We start from the raw sequence: 19623 nt of genomic DNA on the forward strand, positions 1-19623 counted from the left end.
AGGTAGCTAAGCTGGAGTGTCACTAGGGAGAAGTGACACAAATAGTGTCAACAAATCTGGTTCTGCCACTTAGTAGCCTTGTGATTTTGCACAATTACTTAAACTGAATTCACTTTTTTTTCCCTGCACAATGAAAATAATAATTTCCTTACTAAGTCATGGTGAGAATTAAGTGACTTGATATCCTACATGTGATCAAAGTGTTGGTTTCTCTCCACTTTTCCCAAGGCCAGTTATCCCTCTCTCATTCTTCCTTCCTCCACGCCCTCACTTATAGTCAAAGTTAGCCTCCTTTCTTATCCCCTATTAAATATACTTGATTTACATTCAAAAGGTCCCAAAGTCTCTTCTATATGCTCATTTACCCAACCAATATATATTGAGAACTTAATACACTCCAGGCACTATGATGGCACTGGGGATACATCTGTGAATAAAAAAAGACAAAATCACTATTATAGAGTTTATATGGTAACCAAGGGCATGTGATGAGAATGCATTGACTACTCCCAGTGTCCTTTCATTGTTTTGGCTAGTGAGACAGCAGTTATGTTTCTGCAAATTGGCCCATCCATCCGTCGGTCTATCTGTCTGTCCGTCCGTCCGTCCATCCATCCATCCATCCATCCATCCATCCATTCATCCATTCATCCGATGAAAATGTACTGAGAAACTCCCAGGTGTTAGAACCACAAACAGGCCTTCCTCCTCTGGAACATGACCACAACAACACTCTATTTTAATAAAATTCTCCTCTGTACAACCTTTATCGCAATACATGTGAATTTTATTTATATCATATATTTTGGGATTAAAATGTAAATATCTCGGGTTTTTCTCTTATTTTTGACTGTATTTCCTATTTGTTAAAAAACATCAAATGCAATTTGAGTAATTCAAACAATTTGTATTTTATTGAGATGTGCTTTAGACAAGCTTGTCCAACCTGCCTTATTTTGTTGTTGTTCTCTTTTGTTTTGTTTTAGGCTTTTAGCAGCCTGAAACCATGGTTTTTAGTTTCTGTCTCTAGTGATAAGCAGAAAAGAGAGATGAGGAAGGGGCTTTACTGACCCAACCAGAAACAGAAACTAGGAACCTATGACTGAATTCTCTCCCTTGGGCACCCCTGAGTTTATAACTAAAACAAATTTAAAATTATAGATTTAGGGATAGGAAAAGATCTGGGTATTCAAAGTGAATTGGTTTCTGCTTGATATCGAAACTTTATTGTAGAATGTTGTTCTACCACTTACTTGGGAAACAAGCCTTCCATTTGTACAGCATTGAATTAATTTACTCAGATTTTACCTAGAAATTTAAAAATAGTTGATAATGGCCAGGTGCGGTGGCTCAGGCCTGTAATCTCAGTACTTTGGGAGGCTGAGGCGGGCAGATCACCTGAGGTCAGGAGTTAGAGACTAGCCTGGCCAACATGGCTTAACCCCGTCTCTACAGGAAAAAAAAAAATTAGCTGGGTCTGGTGGCACACCAGCTACTCGGGAGGCTGAGGCAGGAGAATCGCTTGAACCTGGGAGGCAGAGGCGGCAGTGAGCTGAGATCGTGCCATTGTACTCCAGCCTGGGCAATAAGAGCAAAACCCCATCTCAGAAAAAAAAAAAAAAGTTGGTAACGTTGAATACTCCTGGTTTCCTTCTCTCTACCTAATTCTCATAGAGACAGGTCTTTTAAAGAAACCAAAATTTTCTAAATGATACATTTCAATTATTTGAGCCAAATATATCTTTTATCAAAGTGAAGAGTTCTTTGAGTCAAGTTTAAAAATAGTTTTCTATTTTATATTGATAAAATTAAATTTTATCTCAATAAAAATATAATTCACAAGATAAAATTCACCATTTTAACTTTTCTGAAGTTTATAATTCAGTGGTTTTTAGTATATTCAAAATGTTGTACAGTCATAACCACTGCAATTACATCATCCCAAAAAGAAACTCTGTACCTCCCAATTCTTTCCTCTCCCAAACCCTGACAACTATCAATCAATTTTCTATGTGTGTGGATTTCCTGCTCTGGACTTTTTATATACATGGAATCATAAAATATGTAGCTTCCTTCACTTGGCATAATGTTTTCGAGATTCATTCATTCTGTAGCACCTATCAGTACTTCATTCCTTTTTATGGCTGAATAATACTCCATTGTATGGGTGTACCACATTTTTCTTATTGATCACCCATTGATGGACATGTGGGTTGTGTTGACTCTCTGGCTGTTATGAATAATGCTTCCATGAATATTCATATACAAGTTTATGTGTGAATATGTGTTTTCAATTATTTTGGGCATATACCCAGGAGTAGAATTGCTAGATCATATAGTAACTCTATGTTTAACTTTTTGAGGAACTGCCAAAATATTTTTCACAGTAGTTGTATCATTTTACATAAAAACACTTTTATATGTATTTGCTGTATGTGTACAAATATACAAAAATGTATATTTGTATACTAGAAGTTTCTTTTTCTAGTTTCATAAAGTAAAAGAAGTATTTGAGTGAATTTTAACTTGGATGTTCAAGGGAAAGAATTAAACAGAAGAAAATTCCACATAGCAAAATGAAACAATTATTTATACACATATAAAATATATATTTTAAAAATATATATATACGTAATTTTTCCATTTATCAAAAGTATATGATGTAGAATGGGTTTGAAGATTTTTTATTTCTGAAGATAAAAACTGATATTTATTCAGTTTCACCATCACTAAGGAAAGATTGTTATATCTAAAATTTATTGAAGTTACCCTTTAGAAAATAATTCCATAACTATAAAAAATGAAAGTAATTATTTTCAACATTATAATGCATGCTGTGTTTTAAGTGATATATTTACATCTAACAGGAACAGACTTTGACCCAGAACACAGAACCTCACTTGTCAACAAGAACCTTTGGAAGAGAAGACTGGCAGAATTTTTTTTTTTTTTTTTTTTTTAGGCAGAGTCTCGCTCTGTCGCCCAGACTGGAGTGCAGTGGCCAGATCTCAGCTCACTACAAGCTCCGCCTCCCGGGTTCACACCATTCTTCTGCCTCAGCCTCCCGAGTAGCTGGGACTACAGGCGCCCGCCACCTCGCCCAGCTAGTTTTGTATTTTTTAGTAGAGACGGGGTTTCACCATGTTAGCCAGGATGGTCTCGATCTCCTGACCTTGTGATCCACCCGTCTCGGCCTCCCAAAGTGCTGGGATTACAGGCTTGAGCCACAGCGCCCGGCCAGAATATTTTTTAAGTACTAAGACTTGCCTGTGATGTCGTCTCTGCATGTAGTACTAATGAGGGGCTCCTTCAGATTGACCAAGTCATTGGCCACAGGTCCCTGGTGAGTATCCTCAGTGTGATTGCCTGCTTTTATTTGTAGTTTCTACTCAATGTTTGTTCTATGGATATAAATCATCTGAATGCTTAATATGTCAAAAAATCAAATCATTCCAGAAAGCTAAGGGTATGTCTGCCATTTCATGACTCATTTTTATTATTGAACACCAACCCTCTTAATTTTCCCTGAAATGCACCTACATAATCATCAAATGGGAAGTTGCACAAGGAAAGGCCCCAGATTCTTGCTCTCTTACTCCCCAGGTTTGAATAGCAAAAGACGTACATGCCCAAAGTGTCAGGGTCCCTATAACTAGTAGAGTTAGGACAGACCACTTCACAAGTACAGATTAATAACACCCCCAGCTCCCCACAGATGTCCACATCTTAATCTCTGGAATCTGTGAATATGTTATGTTACATAGCAAGATGACAAGGGGTAATTAAAGCTACAGATAGAATTATGGTTGCTGATCAGCTGACATTGAGATGGGGAGTTGACCTGAGCCTGACTATCTGGATGGGCCCAATATAATGATAAGGATCCTCGGAAGTGAAGGGGAGAAGCAGGAGAACAGTCAGAGAAAGAGCTTTGACCACAAAAGCAGAGCCCAGCGGGATGCAGCAGGAGAGATGCCACTGGCCACTGCTGGCTTTGAAGGTTGAAGGGGACCAGGAGCCAAGGAATGTGGGCAGCCTCTAGAATCTGCACAAGGTAAGGAATCAGATTCTCCCTGGGGACCTTCGGAAGGAATACAGCTCTGCCAACACCTTGGTTCTTGGCAGTGAGACCCATTTCAGACTTCTGACTTCCAGAACTGTAAGATGATATATATGCATTGTTTTAAGCATCTGAGTACGTGGTAACGTGTGACAGCAGCAATAGGAAAACAGGAAACCAACATGAGATTGTTCGACGAGACTCCAAAAGACATTGGGAGTTAACACAGGGAAATGTTAAATAGTGAAAAAAACACAAAAAGTTCTGAGGATGATGAACAAGAAATTATGGGGAGTGAAAGAAGCGAAAGTGGTGGGAAGGAATATGGTCCAGTCTTAACTGATTTGGAGTGGATGTAGAAGAAATGGAAAGGAATCTTAATTGTGCATTTTTTTAAAGAAAAAAAAAAGGAATGATCTTATTTTTTAATATCTGCAGTGGCAGAAAGAACAAGTCCAGTGCAGGATAAAGGTACTATGAAGGAGCTTCAGACCTGACCCGAGCTGGCCCCCTCCGGGCCATTCTGTCTGCACTCTTTGGAGCATATTGTCCAACTTTTCTAAGTCTGCTCTTCTATAAAAGGTTTAAGAAACATGCTGTGCCTACAATCCTTAATGAGATTATAGAGAGAGAAGCTACAATTGCTATAAAATGCAACATATCCTGTTTAAAAATGTCCAGTGATAACTCATTTAAGAAGCAAGAGTTGTAAATACACATTCAACCTAATTTAAAGCAGTTGATTCCCAGTGTTTAACACCTCCTTCATATTTTTCTCTTTATTTACTTGGTTACTACAATGAAAAGCCAACCTGGCTTGTACTGGAATTATCATGAAAACAGCTGGAGAGAGAGGGAATTTCGTGTGGGAGCCATTAAGTATGGACTGGACCTAGTTACTCATCTCCTAGTCAGGGTCTCATCTAGATCCAGAGCTCTGTAAACATCTGTAGTGTTTGTCAGCATCTCAGCACAAGAGGAAGAAATAGAGGGTGGAGAACAAAGCCTCACTTAGGACATGAGGTTTTAGAGAGGAGAAGGCTCTACAGAGAATGAAAGAACAAGGATGGCAGATAAATCACGGCCCAGGACTGAGCCCCAGTTCTCCTAGTATCCTTTGGAATGGTGTGATCTCCACAAGCTCTTTTAAGTATTACATGAGATGATGGATCCAGAAGCTGTTTGACAAATATAAGGTCTAGAAAATATACGTAAATGTTTAATGGGTATTTTGTTTTGTTTTGAGACAGAGCCTCACTCTGTTGCCCAGGCTGGAGTGCAGTGGCACGATCTCAGCTCACTGCAATCTCTGTCTCCCAGGTTCAAGCGATTCTCCTACCTCAGCCTCCGGAGTAGCTGGCATTACAGGCGTGCGCCACCATGCCCAGTTAATTTTTGTATTTTAGTAGAGATGGGATTTTGCCATGTTGGCCAGGCTGATCTCAAACTCCTGACCTCAGGTGATCCGCCCACCTTAGCCTCCCAAAGTTCTGGGATTACAGGCGTGAGCCACTGCGCTTGGCCTTTTAGTGGTCTTCTAAAATTGCATATTTCCTCTGTTAAAATTTGTTCGTAATAATGAAGTTACCCCAGTCAGATTTCTGCCTCACTTATAAACCCTGAACTACATAACTTTTCCCTAAATCTTCCATATTATTTCCCTTTTTCTCCAAACCATCATCCCAGTCCAGTTAGGTTTCCTTCCACATTCTCTCCTAGTTGCTTCCACTAAATGGCATTTGGGATACACTGTCTCAGCAGTGTGTGTCTCCGAACAAAGCTGCCTCCTTCCCTCTCTACTGCAGTTTGCAGTCTGAGAATCATCTTCTTTCACTCGTGTATCCCTCCAGGTCTCACCTTCAGAGTGTCCTCACGGTCCCCAGCACAATGAGGACCACACAAGGGGTTCAACACATACTTCTTGGCTGATTAAAAAGAGGAAAGGCAATGATGGCAGCCAGAGAGAGGAAAGCGAGGATCTTGTCACTGATGATAAGTCGGCTAGTCGGAGCAGCCTGTTAGAAATAAAAAGTAGCTTTCTGGAATTAATTCCTTTCCTCTTTTTCTTTTTAATTTGTTTCATATGAAAAGAAACTGTTTAAATTAATCTGCATTTTTGTTTTTCTGTAGGTCACTTATACTCATTCTCTTTTCTGTACAATATGTATATGGGGTAAGTACATTCACTAGCTCTGGTTGCGTTGTGAAAATTCACTTTATCAAATGCATAATTTTTATTGTACTTTCAAAGAAATCGCCCTCTGGGACTCAGTTTTCTTACCTGTAAAATTGAGAATAGGACTAAATAAACACTAAGATTTATTTTATATTGTATAGTCAAAACTGCTTACTGAATTGCCTAGGTATTGGGGATTTCTTTATTTTAATACGAACATAACCCTTTTTTTTTAAGTTTTTTTTTTTTTGGAGACAGGCAGGAGGCAGCTGGGTCATTTCAAGATTAAATCAAGAAGTATAAGAATAATTTGAACATTTTAGCTCAGAAGAAAAATAAGTCCAGAACATTCTGTAATAAGCTATCTTTCTTCTGCCTCCTCACTGAAGAATCTCAGCCATTAAACTCACCCTCAGATGTGTCTGGGAAATCCCATTGTGGTCTGCCTGCAACTCAGGTTGATCTTGAGACACCTGACTTGGTTTAAACCACTCTAGTGAACACATCCTTATCTGTTCATACTCTCCATCTTGGATCCACCCAATGAAACTTCAGTGAGTCAAGTTATTGTAGGTATTTTCAAAGCAAATCAAAATGCAAAATTACCTTCTGTTCTCCTTTTCCCACAAGTTGGGAGCAGAAAACACCTGGGTTAAAGAATGAGGAGCCAGTGGTTCTTGACTCTGCCAATGATTCATTTCTTAACTTATGTAAGACTCAGTTATCTCCTGTATTGAGTAGGGATGATAAGACTTGCCCAACTTTGTTGACATGCATTTGAGAGCATCACCTGAAATAATGAGTGGAAACAATACTGTGATATATACATGTGTACTTTTTATATTTCTCTTATCTGATTTTTAAAAGTTTGTTTGTGTTATATTCTTTTTTATGTTATAAAAGTCTGCAGAGTCCTAGATTTTGCCTTTTTAAAATATCGCATATGAGTAAATATAATTTCTGAACCAAAGATTTTTCTATCCCAGGCCTTCTACCAGCTTGTGGTGTGCGGAGATTCTAGAGATTTCACACAGGGAGGGGCCATACTATTGTTGGGTTTTAAAGGTAGCGATACAAATTGTTATGCAATGTCTGTGGGAAGCAATTTGGTATTACCCATCCGGATTTCGAATGCACGTACCTATTGACACAGAATGTGTCTTTTTGGAATTTGTCATACTTGTTTATTCTGATTCACGCATACAGATAAATATGCCCAAGAATACTAATTTCAGGATAGTGTTCAGTACAGACAGAAGGGAGCCCCCTAAATTTCCTTCAACAACTGGTTAAATAAGGTATGGTACATGGTCTGACAGATAGGCATATGTATTACTTCGGAATGATTTTGAAGACTTTCAATTATGTGAAAACAGCAAAATGTAGAGCAATCCACCATTTGGATAAAAGTAAAACAAGTCAAAAATTACCAAAAGTGTGTTTTTACACATCTGTGCGTTTGTGCCCATGTGCTCATCTGCGTGTGTGTGTGTGTGTGTGTGTGTGAATGAGGTCATTGTATGAATATGCTTATTAATGCCCAGACACCCATTTGAAAAAAGTTATCCTATATAGGAGGGAACTTGGGGCCATTGTTGAAAGAGGATGTTTCTTTTCCTGTTATACTCTTTTGCACCATTTGAATTTTTAAAATTATGTGCCTATATTATTTGTTTTTCAAAGAAAGAAGATGGAATTACAAGTATAAGACATTAATAACTTGTTTGAAGTTTTTTTTTTTTTTTTTTTTTTTTTTTGGTCTCACTCTGTCGCCCAAGCTGGAGTACAGTGGCATGATCTCAGCTAACTGCCACCTCCACCTCCCAGTTCAAGTGATTCTCCCTCCTCAGCCTCCCGAATAGCTGGGATTCCAGGCATGTGCCATCACACCTGGCTAATTTTTTTGTTATTTTTAGTAGAGACGGGGTTTCACCATGTTGGCCAGGCTGGTCTCGAACTCCTGGCTTCAAGTGATCTGCCAGCCTTGCCCTCCCAAAGTGCGGGGATTACAGGCATGAGCCGCCACAGCCAGCCTTTGAACTTTTCTATGTGACAAATATATGTTTAATAATATCTGAGATAAGGCAGATAGTGACTTTCCCTTTTCTCTCTTTGAAGAAGAGTAACATTAGTTTCCGAGAGTATGAATGTATTCCCAGTGAATGTGGTTCATACTTTGAATGTTTAATTGTCTGAAATATTGTGTTTATCTTTTAAAATGAATTTATACAATCTATTTTTGAGGTGCAGACCTCTATAAATTTACCCTCCTCTTTGAAATGTTTATTGGAGTATGCTTAGGTAGAAGAACTTTGCCGCGGATAAAATCACCTCTTGCTTTTTCCTTTTACTGATATAAGTCAAAGCTTGATATGTGACTATTCCGTTTTTTTTTTTTTTTTTTTTTTTTAGAATCTGCTAATTTTAAACTGATTCTTTCCTGAAACATAGTTTTGCTGCAAACATCTTAGTGATGTTTGGCAAAAATAAGCAAAGAAATAATAATAACAAATTTGCCCTTATTATCAAGCCATCTAATCAACTGACCTTATTTTTTTCCTCTAGTTGTTTTGATATTTCGGTGAACACATAGTAATGAAGCCCAACCTTAAATGAACCCAAGTATTCAGTCTAGTTACTTTAAGTGCTTTCATGCTGTCCTGACCTGGGCCCGGGCATTTAATTTTTTTTTAACCTTATCAGGGTGTTGAACTTAATATTTCTGCATTTATAGATAACAATGTTACTCAAAACTCAAGAGGCATATATTTCTGAAACTTCAAATACATTTTTAAACTTAAATTATCTAATCGCGTGGCTCTTGTCAAGCTTCAAATTCTTGTACGCTTGTAATGATCCATGAGAATATTGTTTACAAAGATGTCTTTTTAAAATCAATGCTTAAAGATATTTTCTTTTGGATTGTGTCTGAGCATATTTTTCTTCAAAAAGTAAGCCTAAATTGTGTGATTGAAAAGAAAAATAATATATGCTGATTAGACTCTTTTTCCTCCCATACACATATACCTGTTCATATATATGTATACATACATGTATATTCACATACACGCATATATATTCATAGGCATTCACACACACATATGTATATATGTCTTCCATGGGAACTATAAATATTAGTTTTATTGTTTTATGTTTTCCCATCATACACTGGTCTAAAGGCTTGAGTTTACAGCCTTAAGTTTAAAAAGGTTGATCAATCATAAAATTGTATGGGCAATGTATAAATGTTGCAATGACAGCTAGGTCAGATCATGAGCCAGGCAAAACTTACCTCTGATGCTTTCTTGATATTCCTGTCCATGCCCTCAGGTCCCAGCATCTACAGGTACTTTGTCCACTACATAGGGGCCTAAACCACCACTGCCTCCTCACTGGCAGGCCCAGCCTGGGGATGTGCGCTCAGTGCTCATGTTCGTTGCAGGGGCATCATGGTGATTGCTGTTAAGGGATCTGCTTATGGAAATAGTACTTGGGACTATGCTTTTGTATGGAAGTGGATGATGACTCTGGATATAGGTGATTAGGATTCATGAGAACAAGGAGCTGATTCTTCCCAAAGGTGTGTGTGTGTGTGTGTGTGTGTGTGTGTGTGTGTGTTGCTCTAAAGAGAGTGTTGGAAAGTTTGCTAAAAGTGGGGAAACGGTCCAAATTATTCAAGTTCAGGAGTTTCTGTTTGAGAAACACATTAGAGAAACCATCTTGGAGTCTCAGCAATTGTAGGAAGAACAATTTTAATTTTAAGCCCAAGGATGTGACAGGAGAAGTGTCCTATGAAGGACAATTTGATGAGGGAGGAGACACACCACAGCTGATCTTGAAGATAAAGCAAAACGGGCCTGAAAAAAAGCCAAGCTTTTCATTTAAACTAGACTCCATTGTCTTCGTATGGATTGCATAACCACATAGTTTACACTCTAAGACTGTTCGCAACTTAATAAATTCAGTCTTACTGACAGGGAGAAATTGCAGAAGATTCCAGTTAAAGCCAAATGACTTTAGAAGGAGACTTATTTTCCTTCAGCGTCCTTAGTTTTGGAAGCTTCTTGTTCATATAATCAACTCTCCTTATTATTAAGCTACTGTGTAAGTTCTTCATCTTTTTATATGTCATGATTAGTTTTTTCTTCTCATGGAGTCAAAGGTAAACCAAGAGTGCTTGTTATAATGTATGTGTTATGCACCCAGTTAAACAATGAGTACTGGTATACTAAATAAGATGCTTCACTTTCCAGAGTGGAAAGAAATACGTTGGTCCTTGTGGAGGAAGAGATTGCTCTGTTTGCCACTGCGTTCCTGAAAAGGGGTCTCGGGTAAGTGATGTAAAAACCGACATGGGCAGCATTCCTGAATTTTGAAACCTTGTGCATATTTAATGCTAAGTAGTCTCAGAGTCTTGGCCAATTTTAGTCCTTGATAATGTTTATGTATTTCACAGCCAATGTTTTTCACATTCTAATAGCAATCTCAATTATATTAGACAGTCTGGGCTTTGAAGACAGTCTAGGAAGCTGCGATTCACCCATTATTTTATATGAATTGCCCTATGGAGGAAGGGTCCTGGTGTGAAATGGTACCTACTGGGTCACCATCCTGAAATATGGCATTTCAAAGGCTCTGAGAAGTACTGAAGTTGGTCGAAAAAAATCCAAGTTTGTTTGGTCTTTCCAGACAGTTGACTATAGGACTCTTTCTTGGATTGTCCCTATTGAAACAAGTGGTACAGTGTTCTAATGAAGTGATAGCTATATTTTTTGCATGCTTATTATGTGCCAGGCACTGTTCTATGAGTTCAAAATGCTTCTGCTCATTGACTTCTCATAAGAATCTTCTTAGGATACCACGTTTGCAGGGCAACAGACCAAAGCCCAGGAAAGTTAGTGTCTTGCTCAAGTCCACCCAGAACGGTGGCATTGATGACCATGTTAGAGTCTGTGTTCTGCAAAGCCAAGAACCTCTTTGGTTACTGTCTGTCAGGTCTCTTGAACATTTATTAACATCTCCCCCATGTTCTGACAGCAGCCCATTAATTCATTTGTGATAAAGTATTAGATCAAACAATTCTTTAATTATAATTACTCCCACAATCTCACAAGAAAGGAGTGTGTTATAGAAGTTTGGGACAATTTTTGAGTCAGATCAACGATTCTTTTCAAATGTGTCCTCATCCATTCTCGCTGCTGTAATAGAATACTATAGACTGGGTGGCTTACAAGAAATTGATTTCTCACAGTCCAGGAGGGTGGGAACCCCAAGAGCAAGGTGCCAGCAGATCCAGCGTCTTGCTGAAGGCTTGCTTTCTGGTGTGCAGATGTTGTCTTCTCATTGTATCCTCATATGGTGGAGAGAAAGCCCTCTGGGGTCCCATTTATAGGGGCATTCAATTCACAATGACTCTGCTCTGATTAATTACCTCCCAGAGACCCCATCTCCTCCTACTATCACCTTGGGGGTTAGAATTTCAACATATGAATTTTGGGGGCTACAGATATTCAGTCTGTAACAGTGTTCAAGTCAATCGTAGGGGGCTGTGCATGACATTCAAAAAGCACAGTAGAGTAAGGAGGAGTCTACAAGGACACAAAACACTACCTTCCTGAGAGAAGGGACCACATATTTCTCTCATGGTATTGCTTCAACTTTACACAGCAGGTGTGCAATGGGTTCCTTTGTTGGCCTATTTTACTGGGAGCAGCTACCTTATTGAGCATAAGTTACGACAAATCCCCTGATGCTTAAACTGCTTTGTTCCTTCTTCAGTACATCAAAAATTTTGTTCATCAGAATTTATCTTGAGCTTTCTTTCTTTTTCTTCTTTCTTTCTTTTTCTTCTTTCTTTCTTTCTTTCTTTCTTTCTTTCTTCTTTCTTTCTTTCTTCTTTCTTTCTTTCTTCTTTCTTTCTTTCTTTCTTTCTTCTTTCTTTCTTTCTCTTTCTTTCTTTCTTCTTTCTTTCTTTCTTTCTTTCTTTCTTTCTTTCTTTCTTTCTTTTCCTCGCTCCCTCCCTCCCTCCCTTCATCCCTCCCTTGAGACAGAATCTCACTCTGTCACCCAGGCTGGAGTGCGGTGGCATGATCCCAGCTCACTGCAAGCAGCTCCTCCTCCCGGGTTCACGCCATTCTTCTGCCTCAGCCTCCCAAGTAGCTGGGACTACAGGCGCCCACCATCATGCCCGGCTAATTTTTTGTATTTTTAGTAGAGATGGGGTTTCACCGTGTTAGTCAGGATGGTCTCCATCTCCTGATCTCGCCATCTGCCTGCCTCAGCCTCCCAAAGTGCTGGGATTACAGGCGTGAGCCACCGCGCCCAGCCAGAGCTTTTTCTTTTCTATTCTTTTTCTTTTTTGGACAGGGTCTCACTCTGTCACCCAGGCTGGAGTGCAGTGGCATGATCTTGGCTCACTGTAGCCTCAAACTCTTGGGCTCAAGTGAGCCTCCCACCTCTGCCTCCCAAGTGGCTGGGCCTACAGGCACATGCCACTACATTAGGCTAATTATTTTTTTGATTATTGTTATTATTATTTTGTAGAGGTGAAGTCTTGCTACATTTCCCAGGCTGGTCTCAAACTCCTGGCCTCAAGTGATCCTCCCTCCTTGACTTCTCAAAGTCCTGGGATTACAGGCATGATCCACTATGTCCAGCCAGTCTTCAGCCACTTTGATAATATAATTTTAAGAGCTAAGGACTTCAAGAAAACAAAGTCCTTAGCTTTTTTGTGTAAATGTGCACATTATATAGGAAAAAAAAGCCTGACTTTTTTTGTGAGGTTATTAATATAAATATATCAAGATGGTACAAATGTAAAAAGAAAAACAACCTCAGTACCTCTAAATTTTATGACTTTGAGCTTCAGGACCAAGATAAATAGATCTGATCCCAAGAAAGGGACGAGCAGACTACAGAACGAAGAGGACCAGTTGCTTTGATAAAGGCACTTCAGTGGGCGCCCAATGTGAAGGAGGCTGAGAATTGCTTTAGCAGAAAGGGAGATGCTACTGGTTTTCAGCTAGTAAAGGCCAGAGTGTTGTTCAGCATCTTCCAATGCACGGGACAGTCCTCACACCGAAGAATTTTCCATCCCAAATGCCAACTGTGCCAAGACTGAGAAACCCTGTTCTAACCTCACCTCTGCTCTGTGATGCAAGTATTCTTATTTCCACTCTTTAGAGCAAGGAAACTAAATTCCCAACAGTTCTAAATAACCTGCTAGGCTGTGCAAGAGCCAGGAATCACACCCAGGTGTCTGGCTTCAGCCCCAGCACTTGCTCCACGATCGTGGAAAGATGATTACACGAAGGTGCCAACTGCTGGGTTGCAGCATCACTTTGTAAACTCAGGTTGCCACTTGATCTGACCAAGCCTGGGTTTCCTTGCATGTACCCCCATTGGTCCTCCTCTTCCATGTCCTTGTGGTTTGGCATCTCCACTGAGCCCCTTTGAGAAGAACAGGAAAGACAGAGGCAGAGTGCAAATGGGAAGGCATTCAGAAACGGGCAGAGAAGTGGAAATATTCAGATTGTCTTCAAGAGTGAATGAGTGGCTGTTCTGTTATTTAGAACTGTTGGGAATTTAGTTTCCTTGCTCTAAAGAGTGGAAATAAGAACACTTGCATCACAGAGCAGAGGTGAGATTACAACAGGGCATCTCAGTCTTAGCACAGTTGGCATTTGGGATGGATAATTCTTTGGTGTGGGGACTGTCCCGTGCATTGGAAGATGTTGAACAGCACTCTGGCCTTTACTTGCTGTTAACCTTGTGCTGTTAAACAAGGCGTTGCATGTGTAGATGGTGCACTTTTCCTCTGAGCAGTCTCTGGGTGATGAAGGCTTCTGGTCCTGAGCAGCACTCTGCTGTGTGTGTCTCTGTGTCTGTGTGTTCCAGGAGAGCTGTGTGCGCCACACCAGAGAGCCTCCGGTCTTCCTGAGATGCATGGGTTTTCCGTGGGAAGGCTGCAAGTCGCTGGGACATCTTCCAGCTGAGGATTTGGGGGTGTGGCTTGTGCATAACGGAAGGTGCTTTGGGAAAGCAACACGCTCAAACCCTCAGCAGCCGGCCAACCTTCTGAGCTGCAGTGGCGGCTCAGAATAGGAAAACACCCAATTCCTGAGGCTTGAGGGATCTGCCTGAGGCTGCACAGCCCTCAAGTGGTGTAACAGGGTATTCCTAAGAAGGAAAGTGTTCCTCTCTTACAGGTTAATGCCCGGAGTAGGAGCAGGTAGTAGTTTCATCAAACCCCACATCAAAACTGCTATGTCTAAAGCGATTGTTGACAGACAAGTCTGGTTCTGTGCTGAGGAATGGCCATGGTTCACAATTTAACTGGAGAGGAGAGCTAGAGTTAGAGGTGGAGATGGAACGATCTAAGGTGGAGAACTAAGGGGGGCCTCCTTTGATGTCTACAGAATAAAGTCCAGCCCGATCACTGTACCGCTGGAGGCCCACAGTCTAGCCCCAGCATGAGTCTCATCCGTAATCCCCGTTACTGCCCCCTTGACCCTTTCCAGCTGCAACAGTTGAGCCACTCACTCACTCTTGAAGATAATCTGAATATTTCCACTTCTCTACCCGTTTCTGAATGCCTTCCCATTTGCACTCTGCCTCTGTCTTTCCTGTTCTCCCCAGAGGAGCTCAGTGGAGATGCCAAACCACAAGGCCTTTCTGCTCATCACAGCCGGTGTCAGTGTCTGCCTGCCAGAGCCTCCCAGCAGCCTGCCTACCTGCTTCTCTTTCGCTGTACTTGTCCTGCCCTGCCCTGTAGCTCTGGCTGGATTTGAGTGTGAATGTGCCTGACTTTATGGATTAGACGGCAAGCATACACTTCCTGAAGGTGGTCATGAGAACACATGTAAAACGCTGATCCCGACTCCTGAGCCACTGTGGACACCCTTGAAATATAGTTTACCTACCTTCACTTCTCCCCTTTTTAAACTGGGGGTCATTTTTTTGTACTTTGAGATTATCACAGTAGATAGCACACAACAGGCGGTGAGTACATATAAATTAAGAAACTAAAATTCAGGGGCCGGGTGCAGTGGCTCACGCTTGTAATCCCAGCACCCTGGGAGACTGAGGTGGGCAGATTACCTGAGGTCAGGAGTTCAAGACCAGCCTGGCCAACATGGTGAAACCCCATCTCTACTAAAAAAAATTAGCCAGACGTGGTGGTGGGTGCCTATAATCCCAGCTACCTGGAAGGCTGAGGCAGGAGAATTGCTTGAACCCATGAGGTGGAGGTTGCAGTGAGCTGAGATTTTGCCATGGCACTCCAGCCTGGGCGACAAGAGCAAAACTGTCTGAAAAGGAAAAAAAATTAGATTCCAGCCTGGACAGGATTTGGGAGCTGAGCTGGTGGTCAGGCCAGCATGCAGGGGCTCTGGAGGGGGATCTCCCATACCCAAGAGAAGAGGGGGACACAATTAGTGGGGAGTCTCTTCCCCAACCCTAGACTTTCTCTGCTCACACTGGCATTTAAGCCTGTTATGAAATGAATAATCTCACATCGTTCAAATTCCCTTGAGAATGTCAGGTAGGGTCAGAAATAAGCACTTTGAGCAGCAGCAACAAATAAGAGGGTTGCAGCTCTTGGACCTGTTAAGGTGCAGTGGCACCCTGGGAAGAGCTCCAGGCTGAGGGGAGGAGACCAGAGCTTACCTCCTTGATCTTTTTCAGGTTCAGAGCCCTCACCTGGGACATGAGAACTTGTCCTAGAGGGGGCTAATTGGTCCCTCTCGGCTCTAGCAGCCCGTGGTTCTGTGATGTGGGGCGTGGGTTTTCACATATGACAGCTATTTACTTGGTTTCCCAAATGACTTGTGATGAGGCCCTAACATTTCCCTGAACCTCATTATGGCCTGTCTTTAAGGGTGTGAATGGGGTGTATCAGGCAGGATTTTCTATTATTCCTTATCAATTTCAAGGGAGGAAGCTCTCTGTGTTTAATGGTGCGCTCCTTGCAGGGAAAATTACATGTCCTTACAAATTAGAATGGGGACATTGTATAAGTTATACTTTAGTAACAAGGATGATAATAGAGACACTGTCCAGTTTTTCCCCATGTTTTCTATTCAAGGGAGTATAACAACTGTGAAATTAACAAAATCTTACAATGTGGTGGGTTTACAAACACAGAGGTCAAATGGCTTAAAGGTCAAGAATTGTCTTAGTTTTTTTGGTTTGAAAACCAAAATCAAACATGAGTGAGTCATTCTTTCTTCTGAGAATTTCAATCGCTAAAAAAAGCAAGTATTTTCCCTGTGATCTCATTCACTCATCCCTTATACTCCTAAGAGCTTGCATTCCGTGATAAAAATGGAATTTACTTGGGAAATTTTAATTACCATTAACATTTTTCATTTCATTGAATTACTTGCACTCGAAGTTTGAGAACTCAGTCTCATCACCCACACAGCTGTGTTTTAGGACATTTTCCACCTGCAGCCTGATACATCGTTCAGAACAATAATTTTTATGTCCCCAAAGTTCACTTAAGTCAATTGTGTTCCATTTTAATGTGAACAAGTTCCAGTGACAATTGGAAGTAGGCAAAGGTGGTCTTTTTTTCAAGCCCAGAACTTGTTGGGTTTGCTTTTTTGTTCTTCTTGCTGTACCTTCCTCCTCCAAGAACTCTCTGGCTCATTTGTCACTACTGGAGAATTCCCTGGTAAATGAAGTCCCTGTCAGAGGTGGCAGACTCAGATGCCCTTGGGGAACAGCTGGTGACCTGAATGTGGCAATGGGGAGAGGAGGTGCTCAGGACGGGGCTACTAGGAGCTGGACAGTGCATTTGTCATTTAAAGGCATCGGAATTCAGAATTTTTTAAAAGCCTAGAGACTAGCAATTAAACACACTCCCCAGTAAAATTCAGCCCACCAGCTTCCAGCTTATAATTTGGGCTTAGCTTGTTCAAGTGTTCCCCCACGTCAAGAACAGGAACCTTGATTTCTGAAGAATAGAAAACTTGCAAAAGTTAGAGGCTGAATCTTCAGCTATAGGATGATCTGTGTAGGCGCTTGAGTAAGGATTTCTTTTTCTTTTTCTTTTTTTTTTTTTTTTGAGATGGAGGTTCTCTCATCCACGCTGGAGTGTCGTGGTGCTATCTCAGCTCACTGCAAATTCCGCCTCCTGGCTTCCAGCAATTCTCCTGCCTCAGCCTCCAGAGTAGCTGGGATTACAGGCACCCCCACCACGCTTGGCTAATTTTTGTATTTTTAGTAGAGATGGGATTTTGCCATGTTGTCCAGGCTGGTCTCAAACTCCGGACCTCAGGTGATCGGCCTGCCTTAGCCTCCCAAAGTGCTGGAATTACAGGTGTGAGCCACCATGCCTGGCCTTGAGTAAGGATTTCTGAACAGAGTTTGGGAGGCCTAGAGAGTAAAGGAAGGATCCCTGCCTATCATTTAATACTATTTGGCCTATTAATAAATTATAGTGGTAGAAATAGCGGCAGCAGCTGATGTCTACACGGGAAAGTAACTCCAACTAACATCATTTCAGTAGGCTGAGAAATATCTTTAAATCCAGCATCCATGCATGAGAAAAGAGAGAAAAGAAGCTTTTATCTGCCTACTACACTGTGGAATGTATTACCTGTTTTCCAAACAGACCAAGTCTATGTGTAGAGCTGACGTATCAACTCTCCCCTGGGAATCCTAGTTACGGTTTGGGTCTGAAGGCAGGTTTGGGCACATCTGCCCTGGTCAGTCACCTCATTAACTTGTCAGTGATTTGCAACAGGGCCTTTGGTCCTCATGTGGAGTTCAATTCCATAGCAACAACTGCCACACTGTGTGCCCCAGCATGACCCGGGCCAGGCTGGGTGCAGAGCTCAGCAAATGCGGGGCCGCGCTGAACTTGTTATTGGCAAGAAATAACGGCTAGCGATACAGGTGCACTCAAAAGCAGGGCACAGTTTGGGGGAAATATTCCATTATTTAGGAAAATAGCACTGAGTATAAGGATACCTCTTTAGTGCAAATGTAACATCCGACTAATTAGCTAAGATGAGGAATTATAAAGGTTTTAGGAAATAAAAGCAAATTTCTCCTTTCAAACAACCATATTCAGTAATTTGCCAAGAAACCCACAAACAGCTGTCTCCAAGGTGCTTATTTCTCTATAACACAATCTTTTGTTTTTTTTTGGATGGAGTCTGGCTCTGTTGCCAGGCTGGAGTGCAGTGACACAATCTTGGCTCACTGCAACCTCCACCTCCCGGGTTCAAGCAATTCTTCTGCCTCAGCCTCCCAAGTAGCTGGGACTACAGGTGCCAGCCACCATGCCCGGCTGATTTTTGTAGTTTTAGTAGAGACAGGGTTTCACTATGTTTACTAGGCTCGTCTTGAATTCCTGGCCTCAAGAGATCTGCCTATCTCGGCCTTCCAAAGTGCTGGGATTACAGACGTGAGCCGCTGCACTTGGCCTCTGTCACACAATCTTAACTGCAACGAATTATAATGCCAATAATAATACCTTTCCATTCATTTGGCAAGTAACCATTGAGCATTTACCACATGCCAGGCATTCACCCAGGCCATGAAGGCCTCAGTCATAAAGAAGAAAGTCCCTGCAGCCTGGAGCTCAGAGCCGAGCCGAGAGACAGACAAGATTCTCCTCCGACCACTATTTCTGGCTGCCTGATGAGCGCCAGGCACTGTTCGAGGTACTCAAGTCACATCAGGGAAAAGACGAGACAAATATCCTTGCTCCCTCCCCAGGTGGACAATGTGGTACCCTGGCTTGCTTTGCATGGGAGCATATGGGGGTCAGGGCACAGGGAGCTGTGGGTTAGCACTTGAGCTTGAACTGGGTGGAATTAGAACTCCCCTAGCCACAGCCCAGAGGAGGAGCCTTCCATCAGTTGCTATGGCTGTGTAACAAATGACCATATACATGGTGGCTTAATACAACAGAAATGTATTCTCTAGAGGCCTGAAGTCCAAAAGCAAGCTGCTGGCACTGCCAGGCTCCCTCCGCGGCTCTGGGGGAGAACCTGCTCCTCGCCTCCTTTCACTCCTTGTGGCATCAGCAGTCCTTGGCATTCCTTGGTTCCCGGTGGCCTCACTCTGGTCTCTGCCTGTCTTCATGTCGCCTGCTCCTCTGTGTGTCCGCATCAATCTCCCTCTGCGTCCGCCTTATAAAGGTGCGTGTAGTAGCATTTAGGGCCCACCTAAATCACCTGGGAGAAAGTCTTTTGCTCAAGATCCTTTACTTTATCAGGTCTTTCGCCGTCTAAGGCAATAGTCACAGGCTATAGGCTTAAGACATGTCGTATCTTTTTTTGTGGCGCCAGTCAGCTTCTTACAAGTGTTCAGACAAGGGGAACAGCTGCTCGGGTCCTGAAGTGGGACGGAGACAGGCTGGCATGTTTGAGGG

At 41.7% G+C, this 19623-nt stretch overlaps 1 protein-coding gene across 3 annotated transcripts in view; it reads left to right on the top strand.

The window, feature by feature from the left end:
• The first annotated feature begins 3181 nt into the window (after positions 1-3181).
• The window catches only part of COL4A4 (collagen type IV alpha 4 chain), a 168843-nt gene continuing 152401 nt past the window's right edge, over positions 3182-19623 (top strand). For all 3 annotated transcript variants that reach the window (XM_033230020.1, XM_033230018.1, XM_033230019.1), the window contains exons 1-3: positions 3182-3343; positions 6191-6233; positions 10490-10567. In XM_033230020.1, coding sequence (XP_033085911.1) covers positions 3273-3343; positions 6191-6233; positions 10490-10567 — 192 coding nt within the window. In that variant the 5' untranslated portion in view covers positions 3182-3272. The remainder of the gene's footprint in view (positions 3344-6190; positions 6234-10489; positions 10568-19623) is intronic.

The sequence above is a fragment of the Trachypithecus francoisi genome, unplaced genomic scaffold (assembly GCF_009764315.1).
Source record: "Trachypithecus francoisi isolate TF-2019V2 unplaced genomic scaffold, Tfra_2.0 Lachesis_group13, whole genome shotgun sequence".
NCBI lineage: Eukaryota > Metazoa > Chordata > Mammalia > Primates > Cercopithecidae > Trachypithecus > Trachypithecus francoisi.